General features: G+C 43.3%; 1 protein-coding gene across 2 annotated transcripts in view; it reads right to left on the bottom strand.

The window, feature by feature from the left end:
* LOC306960088 (ELKS/Rab6-interacting/CAST family member 1-like) overlaps nt 1–19,097 on the bottom strand; it is a gene marked incomplete at its 3' end in the record, with an annotated part of 300,396 nt that overhangs the window by 57,835 nt on the left and 223,464 nt on the right. For both annotated transcript variants that reach the window (XR_013792655.1, XM_079552392.1), the window contains exon 17: nt 12,036–12,183. Coding sequence is in view for 1 of the 2 variants with exons in the window: in XM_079552392.1 (XP_079408518.1) it covers nt 12,036–12,183 (148 nt within the window). The remainder of the gene's footprint in view (nt 1–12,035; nt 12,184–19,097) is intronic.

Here is a 19,097-nt window from a genome sequence, read left to right as displayed (position 1 = left end):
ATCCCGACGTGCATTGTCCCCAGAGACTGAAAAACCTTATTATTTCAATTTGTAAAACCACTACGAACATTAATATAGTTCTTGAGTAGGATTGTAGTCGTCCACTGGTCTTAAAGTTTGCATAAAACACACTTTGAAATCAGACAAATGAACTTTTACTTGGACAAAGATCTGTTTTTCACTTGAAATGATACAATAAAATCTGAATGAAGAGAATAATGACTTGTTCCACTGGCGACAACATGTTTTATCTTTAGACTAAACATCTTTAGATTGAATCTCTTACTTCACGTATGGGTTTCTGTCATTACTTCCTTAAAATTATTGTTATTTTTCCAGAGTTGTACATGATGTGACCTAATCGGGTGCATTGACAGTGTTTCTCCCATTTAACCTTAAAAATGTTAAAGTATTTTCTGATTTGTGTCAAAATGTTTCTCAAAATCATCTTGAGGGCCAGAGGTTCTGTGCTGGAGGGCCTGATTTGGCCCCCAGGCCCTCCACCCCCCTCCCTCTGGCGTCTGCGTACATTAAAGTAAACGTGACTGTAAAGCGCTTTGTGCCTGATGAAGGGAGAAAAGCACTTTATAAGCTGAGAGCATTGACCTTGGCTTTAGTCAGACTTTCCCAGGTGAAGCAGGGCTGGACGGGCCATCGGGAGATTGGGGAGTTTTCCCGGTGGGCCGACGTACTTTTGGGCCTGTCAGACCGAGATAAGGCTCGTTATACCTTAACACCGGCCCAAAATTAGATAAGATAAGATAATCCTTTATTAATCTCACAAAGGAGAAATTCACTTGTTACAGTCGGCGTTACTTCACAGTCTTATTGTACAGTCTGACAGCAGTGGGGATGAAGGACCTGCTCCGTCCTGCACTGAGGGTGTCTCAGTCTGCCACTGAGAGAGCTGCTCAGCTCTTCTACAGTCCCGTGCAGTGGGTGGGAGGTGTTGTCCATGATGGAGGTGAGCTTGGCTAACACCCTCCTGTCCCCCAGGGGGCCCCAGGACGGAGCTGGCCCTCCTGACCAGCTCGTTCAGTCTGTTCTTGTCCCGCTCTGTGCGGCCCGGGGCCCAGCACACGGCAGCGTAGTGGAGAGCAGAGGCCACCACAGAGTCATAAAGAGTCCTGACTCTGAAGGACCTCAGTCTGAAGGAGCTCAGTGTCCTCAGAAGGACCTCAGTGTCCTCAGAAGGACCTCAGTCTCCTCAGAAGGACCTCAGTCTCCTCAGAAGGACCTCAGTCTCCTCAGAAGGTGGAGGCGACTTTGGCCCTTCTCGTACAGGGAGTTGGTGTTGTGGGACCAGTCCAGTTTATTCTTGAGGTGAACACCCAGGTACTTTGCAGGTAATTAGCGGGAAAAAACATTAGAATCTCTATCATTACATAGATGCAATTACACAACTCCTCACTAGGGGGATGTGACGCCTTTCTTGAGTCATGGTTCACAGATAATCTGGTATAATGAGCGATGAGCCTCTGGGACATCACACTCATGCCCCTCACATTGTGAATATAAGAGGAAATAGTTTATTGTAACTCCCTCCAGCACCCACAGAACCTCAGACCTCGATTTTTTATACATCTTAGACAAATGTTTGCAAAGAAGTGCATGCTGGGAGTTGTCAGGTGACTCCGCCCCTCGTCGTCAGTGCAGTTTGTAAATCTTCTAGTTTCCATTGAAAGGATTTACAATGTTTGGCCTTTTTGTGATTTCTGTTCTCACTCCACAGCTCTGTAACTCTGAGGTGAGTTTTACCGTTTCATCTTCATCCACAGTCGGATCATTTGGTTTTGAGAAGTTTATTTGTGTTGCCGTCGCGAGAGGAACTTCATTAACGGAACGCACATTTTAAGATTGTTGAGTAATTTTACAAAAGTTCCTTCAAGTTGTAAATGACAAGATTAAAGTGTTGAGTCTCTGAGGCGTGAGCTTGAACTCGGCAGAAACAAAATGAAACTATTGTCCTCGATTCGTAGCTTTTACTGTTTTAGTTCCAGCCAAGGGTTTATTGTTTTGCTCATCACCTCCACAAGTGAATTTCTCCTTTGTGAGATTAATAAAGGTTTATCTTATCTTATCTTATCTATTGTATTGAATCTGACAGGTTTTTTTTTTTTTTAGAGGGCCGGTCTTGACCCAAAAGTCCCGGGCCGATTTTCTCTGCCAGTCCAGCCCTGACAATAGGTAACAACAATTGAATTAATGTATTTGTTCCCCAAAGTGCAGTTTCTTTAGAATAACTGAAACAAAAACGACCCAGAAACAGCTTTTCCTGAATCAAAGTGGATTTAAATCTTCGTCCTCTTCCGCTGTGTGAAGTTAAAATGTCCGCCCTATTTGCACTAATTGCAGAGAATGCTGACTTCAGCCGACTCCCTCTTTTCTCACTTAATCTAATCCTGATCTCGCTCCCTCTCCGGCAGCTCTTCTGAGTCCGGCCGCCGTGAGGAACAAATGAACTCGGGGAGTGAGACAAAGGCGGAAAGTGCTGAGTCCAGATCTAGAGAAAATTATTGCATCGTGATAAGGCCCGGGGGAATGAAGAAGAAAAACTGAAATGACTTCTTTCATCGTCCTCCAGCCGCTCAGAAAGACGACTATTGTTTGTATCACGGCAATTATGGAATAATGAGAAGCTGCTGAGTCAGGGCTGGAAAAGAACTATACCATCAAGAAGCAGAACTGAGATGGGCCGCGCTGTGACCCGTCCCGAGCGGAGGCTGTGACCTGTCCCGAGCGGAGGCTAAGTGGAGGATTTAAACGATAATGACGCGCTGAAAGTAAGAGTGAGAGTAATTGTTACGAGTGAGGCCCAAAAGATTAATACATTTGACCCCAGAGCGTGTAGACTTAAAGGAATATGAGGTCAATATTACAGAGTTAGACTGAACTCTATAACATAAAACAATACAATCTTCTGAAAAAGTATGAATTAAAGAACCTTTGTAGCACACTTCTTTCAGGGTTACTTCAGGTAGCCTTGATATTTTTGTAGCACAACTTAAAATTAATGTATGTCTAGATTCTATAATATTTTCCTGAACGCTTTCTCTTTGAGAGAATTTATGAATCAGAATTTCTCGCTCGCGACTCGAAACACTTCTCCAGGTATTTTATTGAGGAGAGAACAGTATCGTAACCTCTAAAAAGTCGACTTTGCATTAAAGGATCTGTATCCTGCTATTTTAGCCATCCCAAAGTAAAGTATAGGCATTTATATGATATATTGTACCTCTACCATGGAGAACTATTTTTTGTGAGAAATATAAGTATTTTCTGGGGGTATTTTCCAAACGCGGAAGACAAGACGCTTCGATTCAGTTAGCTCCGCCCCCTCTCTCCGAGTGGATCTGCCCATGCATTATTAGCAGTAAAATAAATATAAATATCACAGCAATAAGTGAAGTTACTTCACAATACAGTTACAAGGAGTTCACATCTGCAACACAGCTTCATAAATGGCTAACACACACACGCTAAAACACACGCTAACACACAAGCTAACACACAAGCTAACACACACACGCTAACACACAAGCTAACACACAAGCTAACACACACACGCTAACACACAAGCTAACACACACACTAACACACAAGCTAACACACACACACGTTTTGACTCACCACCGCTCTGTCCCGGCCTCTCCATCACATTGAGGACTCGCGTTAGTTAAAAAAGTGAATCCACTTTGATTCTGGTGAAGGTTCACAAACATCCATCAGAGACAGTCACAGAAAAACACTGTTGTGCTGAGAGTCACTGAATCCCTGAGAGAAAAAACAACTTCTGGCGAGTGTCTCTCTTTGAATAAAGTCCTGCACCTCTCGCAGCCAAACACACTTTTCTCTGTGACATTATCGTGTCCAGAGTAGGTTAGAAAGAGCTCCTTCTAACAGCTTTCAGAGCAAACGTGACGTCTGTTCAGACGCTCAGGGGTGCGTTTGTTTTGGAAGTGCTTCCTATTTTTATTTTTTTAAGCTGTTTTATGAATTAAAATCAGGGCGTAAGGCACTACATTACAGACGTCGGGCTCTTCCTGTTTGACACTATGACGTAAAAAACGTCAAAGTGTCACAACTCAGTGGTGGCCACAAACCACTCTGGGGGGGGGTTTGATAAGGGAATAGCATAACAACATGGCTAAGCTCTAAAAAGTCGATTTTCATGATATAGGACCTTTAACCCCCCCTAAAAATGTACTTGTACAATAGCCCAACAGAAGGCGCACCACCCACTGCCACAGTTTTGTCATTCACACCCATTCAAACTGCTATAATGTGAAACAATGACCCAACGTGGGGCTCGAACCCACGACCCTGAGATTAAGAGTCTCATGCTCTACCGACTGAGCTAGCCGGGCTGCTGAGGGGCTGATATCTGACCCTGAGGAGAAGGAGAGATGATCCCTCATGCTGAAACCTGAGCCCTGACTGGGGGGTAGATGATCCCTCTGCAGATGCTGAAACCTGAGCCCTGACTGTGGGGCAGATGATCCCACTGCAGATGCTGAAACCTGAGCCCTGACTGGGGGGTAGATGATCCCTCATGCTGAAACCTGAGCCCTGACTGGGGGGTAGATGATCCCACTGCAGATGCTGAAACCTGAGCCCTGACTGGGGGGTAGATGATCCCACTGCAGATGCTGAAACCTGAGCCCTGTCTGTGGGGTAGATGATCCCTCTGCAGATGCTGAAACCTGAGCCCTGACTGTGGGGTAGATGATCCCTCTGCAGATGCTGAAACCTGAGCCCTGTCTGTGGGGTAGATGATCCCTCTGCAGATGCTGAAACCTGAGCCCTGACTGTGGGGTAGATGATCCCACTGCAGATGCTGAAACCTGAGCTCTGTCTGGGGGGTAGAGGATCCCTCTGCAGATGCTGAAACCTGAGCCCTGACTGTGGGGTACCAGGCCCAGCGAACCCTGCAGTCCTCCAGAGGATCTGTACAGGCTGGTCCACATCTAAATCTGGAACAGAAACAGCCTTTTACAATAACCATTATCAAGATCCCACAAACGCCCCACCACTCCCCATACTGGGCTGGTCTCTCTGCTCCGCTTGAATGGGCTCCAGTTTACAGAACGTGCAGCGTGTAATTAGATCCGAAGGCACCGTGATGCAAACCGGGGCATCTGCCGCACAAAACGCCGGTTCTTACCAAAACGTGCACTTACAGGCTGATTTACACGGCATAACTTTACATTAGCGGCTATATATACTAGGGGGGTGATCTCCGCCAGCATGTACAAGTGTCAGGATGAAAGATGGAGCTAAAGTCTGACCTCAGTGCTCGGCTCGGGTGAGACACAGAAATGTCACAGGGAAGTCGTATCTGGGAAAAGCCAAAGGGAGATGGAAACAACAGCAGAACAACAGACCACAGCCTTCTTATGCACGTGTTCTGATACTCATTACAAACCACGGGTAAATACTTTTATATATATATACTGTATATAGTGGCAGATAGAGCATTTCTGGTACCTTGTTTTGTTGCTGCAATTATCTGCAGTATTTTAATATTCTTCTATCTTCTTTTTTTTTTCTTTTTTTTTTACATAAATATGGATCATGTGTCCTTAACCTCTTAACTCCCACCTGAACTGGGGGGTGACAAAAAACTGATTAAAAACTGACATAAAACTGATAAAAAAGTGACATAAAATTGACAAAAAAGTGAAAAAAATGGACCAAAAAGCGAAAAAAAAGTGAAAAAAAGTGGGGGAAAAAAGGACCAAAAAGTGAAAAAAATGGACCAAAAAGCGAAAAAAAAGTGAAAAAAAGGACCAAAAAGTAACACAAAATTGACCAAAAAGCGACGGCACTGCGTGAGGAAAAATATCAGTTTTGTGGGACTTAGCTTTCAAATGAGGCGTTAGACTGGCCCACAGCCACAGAGGAGAGAATGCATTCAGTTTCGGCGAGTTAATAACGATTGAATGAATGAATATAAGTAGCTTTACATAATGTGCATTTTTTTCTTTATTGTAATTCACTTAATCTTCTATATGTCAGGAATTGCACATCATTAGCAGGAACTATGACCCTTGTGGGCACCAATATAGTACTTGTGATTCTGAAAGTGAATGGGGTGGCAGAGTGGTAATACTAATGGCACTTTACAAGCCTGTGTTACTAAGTTTCTCAAAGCCGATTCTTTGGTGGTAACGACAGATCAATGGCTGCTCTGCTCTGCGATGACGACACTAGAAGCCGCCATTGCTGTAGTACCTCTATACAGCCACTAGTCCCCCATTGGAAAGCACTGGACTTTAGACACGTGAACTTTCTACAGCTCGATGTTCCTCCTGAGATAACGCTGGGTTAGATACGATTAACTCGTACCTACTCGTACTAATGAGGGCCGGACTGTTAGCATTGGAGCTGCGCGAGCTACACGTCACACAAGGGCGGAGTCTACAGTGAAGATCCCGCCCTTATGCCTCGTCAGAGCTGGGTGGGAGGAGTCTGTGAATCCGCCATGACTTCCCCCTCGAGCGTTGCCGTTGTGGTAAACGGGGAGGAGTGAGCAGGAGCTGTTTATATATACTGTCTATGCTACAGATGCCCAAACACAAGGCCCGCGGACCAGATTCGGCCCTCGAGAAGATTTAATCCGGCCCTTTGTGGAGCAGGAATTTATGAGAATGTAAAAAAAAAATTCTCGAGTTATGACGTTTTAAAGAAATAACCAGAATGCTCATTCCAGCATTAGGGGCCAGCTTCATGTCCAGCAGAGGGCACTAATACGGGATCAAGATATAAACAGCATATTATAGCCATGTGGTAAATGGTCAGTCTGCCCCAGGGCGGCTGTGGCTACAATAGTAACTTAACAACATGCTAACATGTAGCATCATGTTAGCATTCTCTGTTATTCATGTATTTATGGGACCACTTTGCTCCTCTCCATGTCTTTGTATCTTTCTTTAGTAGAAACTATATTCATAATTCAGCATTTTTTTTAAATTAGAGAAAGTTTAGATTTTTCTCCAAATTGTTTTCCCCCTTAACTGTTTTCAAACATGACCGTATATGGGCGACTCCAGAGATGCATCTGTATCTATCGAGCTGTTGTCATAGTAACAATAAACAAATGTTTAACTGTTTTTGGAAATGTCAGATAAAACTTAATTTTTGTCTCAAATGTCGTTCCTCTTGTTCTGGCACCTTAAGTCACAACAGAACCACATGTTTTAGTTGTAGTTTTACACTTTTAATCACTAGTTTAGTTTAATGTTATTTCTCTTGATCACTTCCTGCCTCCAGATGATTTCACTGATGATGTCACTGATGATGTCACTGATGATGTCAGCAGTTAAAGGGTTTATCCACATTATTCCGGAGGTTCGCGTGGGCGTCGCCATGAATTGTCCCGCCCCTTTTCTCCTATGTGTTAACATGGGGCTGGAGAATCCACATAAAATCAGTCCCTACACGAAAACAAAGCCGTTTTCAGGCCGACAGAGAAACGCTGCAGTGTCGACATGTCGGAGCAAATGAACATCGGACATTTTACACAAATCAATCGACTAAACATCAGAATATTTCCCCTCGTTCTCCGTTAAAATGAACGGGCTTCACACTCGACCGGAAGTGTCTGGACAACGAGGCGCCGAGACAAAGCAAAAAGTGGCAAAAGTGGGCGGGGCGGAATAAGGTGAATAGACACAGACGTATCTCTGGAATCGCCCATATATGGTCGAGCGTTTAGTGTGGCTGCTCCCAAACTCTGGAATAGCCTCCCCCTAAATGTCAGAGCTGCTCCGACCATAGAAACCTTTAAGACTGCCCTTAAAACACATCTGTTTGCGTTGGCGTTCAATTAAATCTCTATTGTGTGTGCTTGTCTTGTTGTTTTGTAATGTAATTTTATATTGTGTACCTGTGAGTGAAGCACTTTGGGCACCTAGTGTTGTTGTAAATGTGCTATACAAATAAAGTTGACATTGATATTGACATATATGGTCACGTTTGAAAACAATTTTGAAAAAAATCCAAACTTTCTCTAATTATTCATAAACTACTTTAACAAACGCTGAATTATGAAAATAGTTTCTACTAAATAAAGATACAAAGACATGGGGAGGAGCAAAGTGGTTCAACAGCCCATAAATACATGAATAATGGAGAATGGTAGCATGATGCTACATGTTAGCATCGGGCTAATGCTAACGGTTAGCTAGCGCTAGCTACAACTGCTGTTTTTTCACTTCTACTGAACAATCTGCTGTGAGAAAATATCCACATGGGCCCGATTTACACTTTATTTTATTTATGTGATAAATAAGTTCATATTCCACCAGAAAATGGATAAAAAGAGGGAAAAATGTGGGCGACGGTGGCGCAGGTGTTAGAGAGGGTCGTCTCATGATTGGAAGGTTGGGGGTTCGAATCCCACCTCCTGAAAGTGCACATTGTCATTGTGTCCTTGGGCAAGACACTTCACCCACATTGGCCCAGTGTCTGCGTACATTGGTGTATGAATGGGTGAGTGGATCCTTGCTGTAAAGCGCTTTGAGTGCCATTTCCCAAAATATTCTTTTCCCCCCTCGGCAAAGCCACGCCCCCTTCTATGACGAGATGCGTCTGTATCGATAGGAAGTGATTTTATATTTTCCAAATTAGAAGAAAACTGTCACAGCGCAGGCCCCGTCTTTAACGTTTTGGAAGAGCGCAGTGACTCACGGACCGATATCGGTAAAATGACTGAACAGAAAGAAGGAGCGTCGAACTGGCCGGGCAGAAGGAGCAGGAGGAGCAGGAGGCCGGGCAGAAGGAGCAGGAGGCCGGGCAGAAGGAGCAGGAGGCCGGGCAGGAGGAGCAGGAGGCCGGGCAGGAGGAGCAGGAGGCCGGGCAGGAGGAGCAGGAGGCCGGGCAGAGGGAGCAGGAGGCCGGGCAGAAGGAGCAGGAGGCCGGGCAAGAAGGAGCAGGAGGCCGGGCAGGAGGAGCAGGAGGCCGGGCTGAAGGAGCAGGAGGCCGGGCAGAAGGAGCAGGAGGCCGGGCAGGAGGAGCAGGAGGCCGGGCAGAAGGAGCAAGAGGCTGGTGCATGTGTGTGTGTGCATGTGTGTGTGTGCATGTGTGGAGCGAGTGTTAGAGGCACAGGTGTGGGGGAAGTGATGAGGGAGCAAAGAAAACAAGAAAGCACCGGCCGGCTCCACCAGCGACCGCAGCGCCCGACCACCGGGGGTAAATTTAGGCCCTGCCCCCCCTGCACTCACCACACGCACCTCCGACATGCAATCAATATGTATTTACTTCCAGTCTGTGGCCGGGGAGCACACAGTGACACGGTGCCCGGCTCAGGACAGGGGGGCTCACAGGGGGGGCTCACAGGGGGGGCTCAGAGGGGGGGCTCAGAGGGGGCTCTCCTGGACGCACACGCCCGGCCCGTGCCAAGAACAAGCATATAAAGTTGACCCACAGCGCGGCGGGGGCACACTGGGACTCTGAAAAGGCTCCACAGCCCACGGATTAACCAGCCGGGGGCGAGTGAGGCGTCTGGGACCGGCGGAATCTCTCCATATAAAGCCATTCATCTTATGTTAGCAGCGGGACGGGCTAATGGAGCTGGATTCTGATAAATATCTGTTTCATTCAGGCACGTTTGAGGAAGAGCGGAGGCGTTTAAAAAGTACATATGGAACCTGAAAAGGCCTCATCAGAAACAGAAAAGAGGGGTATGTGTGCTGGGCTGCAGTGACATCACAGTGTTCTAAAGGCCTATACTCTTATATAGAGGAACAATTATTTAGTTTTTGAGGACATTTTTGGTCTTGTACAGAGAGATCCTGGACCCAGTAACTGATATTAATGATATCTTTTTTAAATTCATATATTTTCTTTTTAGCTACGACTTGTGAAAGTGTAATGCTGGGCCCGGTGACATCATCACATTCTAGAACCTGCAACCCAGCAATAGGCGGCGTTCACGTGACATCACAACATTCTACAGAGCCCATAGATACAGACGCATCTCTGGAATCGCCCATATATGGTCATGTTTGAAAACAGTTAAGGGGAAAACATCTAAACTTTCTCTAATTATTCAAAAACTACTGTAACAAACGCTGAATTATGAATATAGTTTCTACTAAATAAAGAAACAGAGACATGGGGAGGAGCAAAGTTGTTCAACAGCCCATAAATACATGAATAACAGAGAATGCTAACATGATGCTACATGTTACATCAGGCTAATGCTAACGGTTAGCTAGCGCTTGCTACAACTGCCGTTTTTTCACTTCTACTGAACAATCTGCTGAGAGAAAATATCCACATGGGCCTGATTTACATTTGACTTTATTTATGTGATAAATAAGTTCATATTCTACCAGAAAATGTTTCTCTAAATATTCTATTTTCCCGCTCGGCGAGGCCACGCCCCCTTCTATGACGAGATGCGTCTCTATCTATTCACCTTCTTCCGCCCCGCCCACTTTCTGCGTTGTCTCGGCTCCTCGTTTTCCTGACACTTCCGGTCGAGCGTGAAGCCCGTTCATTTAAACGGAGAACGAGGGGAAATATTCTCCGCTCAAACCTGATGTTTAGTCGATTGATTTGTGTAAAATGTCCGATGTTCGTTTGCACCGACATGTCGACACTGCAGCGTTTCTCTGTCGGCCTGAAAACGGCTTTGTTTTCCTGTAGAGACTGATTTTATGTGGATTCTCCAGCCCCATGTTAACACATAGGAGAAAAGGGGCGGGACCAATTCATGGCGACGCCCACGCGAGCCTCCGGAATAAGGTGGATAGTTTAAAATGGAGGTGGAGCAACTGACGGTAACTATGGTAACTGTGGTAACTGTGGTAACTGACAAAATGCATATTTTTGGCTCATATCTCAGTCATTACTGGAGGAATCCACATGAAACAAAAACTGTCACAAAGTTCATCGTCTCCTCTGTCACATATGAACTAATGCACAATTATTTTCTCAGAAAAACGTCAAAAAGTGACAATATGTGAAAACATGAGTGTGATGTTGTCCAATAGAAAAGACTTTCAGACAAAAAAATAATATCACAGGTTTGCGAATCTAATCACGATCAGACACTGACGAGGAAAAACATTTGTCAATCATCGTTTTGGAGATTTCTTACAAAAACTACATTTCTCCCATAGAGTTGCATCGATACAGACGCATCTCGTCATAGAAGGGGGCGTGGCTTCGCCGAGGGGGAAAATAGAATCTTTAGAGAAACACAAATTTTCCCTCTTTTTAGCCATTTTCTGGTGGAATATGAACTTATTTATCACATAAATAAAGTCAGGTGTAAATCAGGCCCATATGGATATTTTCTCACAGCAGATTGTTCTGTAGAAGCGAAAAAACGGCAGTTGTAGCTAGCGCTAGCTAACCGTTAGCATTAGCCCGATGCTAACATGTAGCATGAAGTTAGCATTCTCTGTTATTCATGTATTTATGGGCTGTTGAACCACTTTGCTCCTCCCCATGTCTTTGTATCTTTATTTAGTAGAAACTATATTCATATTTCAGCGTTTGTTAAAGTAGTTTTTGAATAATTAGAGAAAATATTTTTTTTTTCAAAATTGTTTTCCCCCTTAACTGTTTTCAAAAATGACCATATATGGGCGATTCCAGAGATGCCGTCTGTATCTATTGGCCCCGCCCTCCACCTGACATTATGACATCATCACATTCTAAATCGTGAACGCCGCTTTAGCAGCTCCTACAGACACAACGGTCCAGTCTTGTACATGTCAATACTGATAAAAACACTAGAGCTGATCCAAAACCCTCTGAAATAATAATAATATGAAGACGTAAAATTACAGAAAACTAGTAATACATTTTTTCTTTTTCTGCAAAAGTTCAGTTTTTCTCTGCTCACCTGCAGCCTCTAACCTCAACTACGATAAAGCCTCATGTTCCTCTGTCCAAACAAAGCCGTTGCTATGGTAACCACTGGAGGGACCCGGCCGCCCCGTAGCGTTTGTTATTAGTGATTTGAACCAGCTTGACTCCCCCCCCCCCCCCCCCCCACGCTCTGCATCAGCGCCTCCCACCTGCTGCTTGAGCTGCAGAACCAGACTGTCCTTCTCCCTCTTCAGAGCAGCCACCTCCTCCTGGGTCTTCTTCTTCTTGGACGAGGACAGCTCCAGCAGCGCGATGTTGGCGTCTTTCTCACTGATGGCGGCCAACAGCGCCTCCTGCCTGCACACAGAGCACGAGCGTTCACACACTGCTTTATTTACATGTTTAAGAGCAGTCACATGGTTAAAGCACGAGCATTCACACACTGCTTTATTTACATGTTTAAGAACAGTCACATGGTTACAGCACGAGCACTCACACACTGCTTTATTTACATGTTTAAGAGCAGTCACATGGTTACAGCACGAGCACTCACACACTGCTTTATTTACATGTTTAAGAACAGTCACATGGTTACAGCGCGAGCATTCACACACTGCTTTATTTACATGTTTAAGAACAGTCACATGGTTACAGCGCGAGCATTCACACACTGCTTTATTTACATGTTTAAGAACAGTCACATGGTTACAGCACGAGCACTCACACACTGCTTTATTTACATGTTTAAGAGCAGTCACATGGTTACAGCACGAGCACTCACACACTGCTTTATTTACATGTTTAAGAACAGTCACATGGTTACAGCGCGAGCATTCACACACTGCTTTATTTACATGTTTAAGAACAGTCACATGGTTACAGCGCGAGCATTCACACACTGCTTTATTTACATGTTTAAGAACAGTCACATGGTTACAGCACGAGCACTCACACACTGCTTTATTTACATGTTTAAGAACAGTCACATGGTTAAAGCACGAGCATTCACACACTGCTTTATTTACATGTTTAAGAACAGTCACATGGTTACAGCACGAGCATTCACACACTGCTTTATTTACATTTTTAAGAACAGTCACATGGTTACAGCACGAGCACTCACACACTGCTTTATTTACATGTTTAAGAACAGTCACATGGTTACAGCACGAGCACTCACACACTGCTTTATTTACATGTTTAAGAACAGTCACATGGTTACAGCACGAGCATTCACACACTGCTTTATTTACATGTTTAAGAACAGTCACATGGTTACAGCACGAGCATTCACACACTGCTTTATTTACATTTTTAAGAACAGTCACATGGTTACAGCACGAGCACTCACACACTGCTTTATTTACATGTTTAAGAACAGTCACATGGTTACAGCACGAGCATTCACACACTGCTTTATTTACATGTTTAAGAACAGTCACATGGTTACAGCACGAGCACTCACACACTGCTTTATTTACATGTTTAAGAACAGTCACATGGTTACAGCACGAGCACTCACACACTGCTTTATTTACATGTTTAAGAACAGTCACATGGTTACAGCACGAGCATTCACACACTGCTTTATTTACATGTTTAAGAACAGTCACATGGTTACAGCACGAGCATTCACACACTGCTTTATTTACATGTTTAAGGTAATAGTCTCACACCAAAACTAGGTTCATTTCTTTTCTAATGTTTACTAGACAATAATGCATTAAAGGGATGTTTCAGGATTTTTGACATTAAATTCATGCAGTTCTTATATTCAAAGAGCTTAGTGGCGCTAGGCTAGTGCTAGGCTAGTGCATGTCTATGGTATCAGCTAGCCTGCATTAAAAACAGTCTTTATTTATATGATTAGTCTGGTGTTATCAGTGATTTGCCTCAGGTGCTCTGTGGAGCGGGTCACACTGTTTTTAATGCAGGCTAGCTGATACCATAGACATGCACTAGCCTAGCATTAGCCTAGCGCCACGTAACTCTTCAAATATAAGTAAATATAAGTAACTGCATGATTTACAAAAGAAACATCTCCATAAATCAGCAACACTCTGGATAACGAGGAAATGAGGCCCTGTGTCAAACATCCTGAAACATCCCTTTAAACATAGACATGTTGAAGGTTTGAGAAAAGGTCTGACTTTGCTCTAAGAACATAAAACATGAACATACAGTAAAAGCATCATAATAAACATTATGGTCTGTTGTCAGCGTGTCGTCCTGGGTCGTTCATGATCACAAACACTACTTTGTCACCGCGTGTCTGTCAAACTTTTATCAAATGGTCTGAATTTTAATGCATCAACATCCATAACTTTGATCAGAAAATATTATAAATATATATATATATATATATATTTTAAATAAGTGATTACAATGTTAAGAGTTGTGGACCTTTTGTTTCTCTAATATTTCGGTCATAAAATATATTCTTTTCAATAAATGTGGGATCTGTCTTTAGTGTAACTTCACACTAATGGTCTGATACAAAATGTTTGTGTTTTCAGTTTGTTTATGTGAAAAAATAAACCTCATCCTAACCAAACAACACATAATATATATTAAAAAAAACAAATTCTGTGGATTACTCAGAATATCTGTTCAGTTTCCAAGTGGAAATAGTGAAAATTTAGTATTAATGACTTTTCTTTTTTTAAATCTTCTAATACGTTTGTATGAGAGGAAATGGTATCACTTTATTTTACACACCTTGATACATTTAACCCGACTAAATTTAGCCCAATGTAAAGAGCTCAGGAACAATCTGTAATAACTTGTACCTATGCAGTACGTACACAATGGAATAACTTGTATTAGTACTTTGTCAGTACATAACGTAATAGGACACGAGACCCTTAGTGCTAGAGCTTAAGGTTAGTGTTATGTCTTATTACATGATGTACCTACAAAGTACTAATACATAGTATTCCATTGTGTATGTACTACAAAGGTACAAGTTATTACAGATGTTACAGAGCTCATTACATTGCACTACATTTAGTTACGCACAAATGTATCAAGGCTACTGTAAAATAAACAGTTACTCTCCTGGTCCATTTTGTTTCTCTAATATTTCACTCATAAAACAACATTTAGAAATAAATGTGGTTTCTGTCTTTAGTTTGACTTCATAAAAATGCACTGACCCTTTATTTATTTACCAGGTGTTATTAGGGCTGGGACAAAATATCGGATCAGACTTGGATCATAATACTTAGTGCTGCAATACCAGGTATCGTTACTTTATCAAGTATCGCATATCTTTCAATACTTGTGTTTGGAGGCATTTTTTATCACATTTCCAGTAATAGTCACAGCACTTTATTACATTTGCCCCGTCCAGGTGGGAATCGAACCCTGGACCAACTGTGAAGCACGAGCACTAAGCGCTGCGCTAACGTGCTGCTAATACTGCTTACTGTATCGTGATACGTATCGGGCCCCGGGGTATCGTGATACGTATCGGATCGTGACAAAAGTGGATCGTCCCAGCCCTAGTTTGGGTCGGTGGGCCATGTTTATGAAAAAAAAAACAGTTTTTTTATAAACTGAAATTCCAGATGTGGATATTATTTGGTGAATTATACTTCACAGATATATTTTCTGTTATTTGACAACACATTCTGAGGCGCGTTGAGTTGCCTTGTGTTCGAAATGCGTGGTATAAAATCAAGGCAACTCTATTAATACAAAATAACCATCCCTTTCCTGTTTGACACAGTCAGTCCGAGAGTCTGTACAGGTTTAGAAGAACAAAACACAAGCTCTTCACCTGCAGAGGCAAAAGGCCGTCGAAAATACGGCCAATCTGAGCCTTTTTCACATAAAAAATGACATATTTTGATAATAAAACATTCCAGATTTTCCCCAAATGTATGTCAGTATAATCTGTCCTATATTCCCCTGCAGTGTCGCCTTAGATAAAGTTAGATGAATAAAGGTAGAGAAAAGCTTGCATCTCCGCACAGAGCACCAGTGACATGATCCTGTGTGAATAATCATCATGCTAAAGCTAAAGAGTATTTCATAAATCATTAGAGCCAGAGCGTTCCCTCATCCTCCCGGACACACTCATCATGTGAATGGACTGCAGTGAAGTCCGAGCTCACAGACTCTGGTTCCATCTCTGTCTCTGTAATCTGGGCCGTCTCTGACCAGCTCCACGTCTGTCCTCCACGCGGGACGTCCTGATGACAGATCGAGAGCATTCCATGTGGTCAGGAAGCCCATGCATCCACTCCCCCCCCCCCCCCCCCCCTCAGAAATGTGTCCCGACCGCTGGAAGTCTAAATGCGGCTCGATACCGCAGGGTTTACAGATTACACACACTCTGACGAAAAGCAGAGTTTACACACGAGCGAAAGGTTCAGCGCTTTTGAAACTGTTTCTGATCAGTTTTATTCCCGTTTGTGGAAGAACTGGACGGTTGAACTCTGAGCTTTAAGTGAGAGTTCAACCAGGTGAGAAAACCAGGTGAGAAAACCAGCTGCTGATCTCATAAAGGTGAGATACGCAGCTGTCATGGGGACGAGCCCGTTTCTTAAAGGAGTAAAAGGTGCCATTCACGTGACATCACAACATTCTACAGAGCCTAAAGATACAGACACATCTCGTCATAGAAGGCGCTAGCGCTAGCTAACCGTTAGCATTAGCCCGATGCTAACATGAAGCATCAAGTTAGCATTCTCCGTTATTCATGTATTTATGGGCTGTTGAACCACTTTGCTCCTCCCCATGTCTTTGTATCTTTATTTAGTAGAAACTATATTCATAATTCAGCATTTGTTACAGTAGTTTTTTTAATAATTAAAGAAAGTTTAGATTTTTCCCCAAACTGTTTTCCCCCTTAACTGTTTTCAAACACGACCATATATGGGCGATTCCAGAGATGCGTCTGTATCTGTTGCTGGGTTGCAGGTGACGTCACCGCGTTCTAAAGGCCTAATACAGACGGCGTCTCTGGACTCGCCCATATATGGTCATGTTTGAAAACAGTGAAGGGGGAAAACAATTTGGAGAAAAATCTAAACTTTCTCTAATTATTCAAAAACGACTTTAACAAACGCTGAATTAGGAATTAAGAGATTCAACTGCAAATAAAAACATAAAAAAACGGAGAATGCTAACATGATGCTACATGTTAGCATCGGGCTAATTCTACTGCTAGCCAGCACTTGGTATGACTGCCACTTTTTCCCCCTTGGCGAGGCCACGCCCCCTTCTATGACGAGATGCCGCCTGTGTCTATACTATTATATAGAGGGACAATCATTTCTTTTTTGAGGACATGTTTGGTCTTGTACAGAGAGATCATGGACTCAGTGACTGATGTTAATGATCATTTTTCTAATCCATACATTTTCTTTTTAGCTACGACTTGTGAAAGTGTAACTGAGGAACCCGACCTCACTCCACACTTTGAGAAACTCTGTGAAGAAGTGGCTTTTGGACAATCAGACATGTGACACACCCTGGTCTAGAGTCACCACTGACACATGTCTCTGTGTGTGGAAGATTGTGGTGTTTTGTGTATTGTCCCTTTCTGATCTTTTATCTGTGAACATTTACCTACTTTTTACATATTTAATGTTGTCGTTTATCATTCCCTGTCTCTCTCTGTCTCTGATGGTGTTTCTCTGTATGTTTGTGCCTGTGTTTGTCCGTCTGTCATGACATCGACCTGCCCTGGGACGACGGAGGAAAAAGAGCCTATATGACAAACTCCGGTACATTTACATGTTGAAGAAACACATGTTGATTAATGTGCACTGTCCCAATTCAAATAAAGATATAAAAATAACATCATCACATTCTAGAACCTGCAACCCAGCAATAGAACGTGATTTAACTGTTTTAAATGAAGCCGAGAGTCGGTCAGAGCCCGGTGTCCGAACACCAGCAGATTGAGCGACTACATCTGATAAAAGTTCAATAAACTCCGGGAATAAAGTATTTCTGTGATAAAAACCAACCAGACTCAGAGACAGTGGAATATTTATGATAAATACGAGTCAGACACTTTATATTTACCATGGATTTTACATGAATGACTTGAATTATTCCAGAGGAAGCTGTCGGTCATTTAACAGCTCAAGCTAAAGGTTAGCAGCTAACGTTAGCATGAAGCTATCGGTCATTTAACAGCTCCAGCTAAAGGTTAGCAGCTAACGTTAGCATGAAGCTGTCGGTCATTTAACAGCTCCAGCTAAAGGTTAGCAGCTAACTTTAGCATGAAGCTGTCGGTCATTTAACAGCTCAAGCTAAAGGTTAGCAGCTAACGTTAGCATGAAGCTATCGGTCATTTAACAGCTCCAGCTAAAGGTTAGCAGCTAACGTTAGCATGAAGCTGTCGGTCATTTAACAGCTCCAGCTAAAGGTTAGCAGCTAACGTTAGCATGAAGCTGTCGGTCATTTAACAGCTCAAGCTAAAGGTTAGCAGCTAACGTTAGCATGAAGCTGTCGGTCATTTAACAGCTCCAGCTAAAGGTTAGCAGCTAACGTTAGCATGAAGCTGTCGGTCATTTAACAGCTCAAGCTAAAGGTTAGCAGCTAACGTTAGCATGAAGCTATCGGTCATTTAACAGCTCCAGCTAAAGGTTAGCAGCTAACGTTAGCATGAAGCTGTCGGTCATTTAACAGCTCCAGCTAAAGGTTAGCAGCTAACGTTAGCATGAAGCTGTCGGTCATTTAACAGCTCCAGCTAAAGGTTAGCAGCTAACGTTAGCATGAAGCTGTCGGTCATTCAACAGCTCAAGCTAAAGGTTAGCAGCTAACGTTAGCATGAAGCTGTCGGTCATTCAACAGCTCAAGCTAAAGGTTAGCAGCTAACGTTAGCATGAAGCTATCGGTCATTTAACAGCTCCAGCTAAAGGTTAGCAGCTAACGTTAGCATGAAGCTGTCGGTCATTTAACAGCTCCAGCTAAAGGTTAGCAGCTAACGCTAGCATGAAGCTATCGGTCATTTAACAGCTCCAGCTAAAGGTTAGCAGCTAACGCTAGCATGAAGCTATCGGTCATTTAACAGCTCCAGCTAAAGGTTAGCAGCTAACGTTAGCATGAAGCTATCGGTCATTTAACAGCTCCAGCTAAAGGTTAGCAGCTAACGTTAGCATGAAGCTGTCGGTCATTTAACAGCTCCAGCTAAAGGTTAGCAGCTAACGTTAGCATGAAGCTGTCGGTCATTCAACAGCTCAAGCTAAAGGTTAGCAGCTAACGTTAGCATGAAGCTGTCGGTCATTCAACAGCTCAAGCTAAAGGTTAGC

This window comes from Gobius niger (genome assembly GCF_951799975.1).
Source record: "Gobius niger genome assembly, chromosome: 2".
Classification (NCBI taxonomy): Eukaryota; Metazoa; Chordata; class Actinopteri; order Gobiiformes; family Gobiidae; genus Gobius; species Gobius niger.
This window is presented reverse-complemented; position numbering and strand designations above follow the sequence as displayed.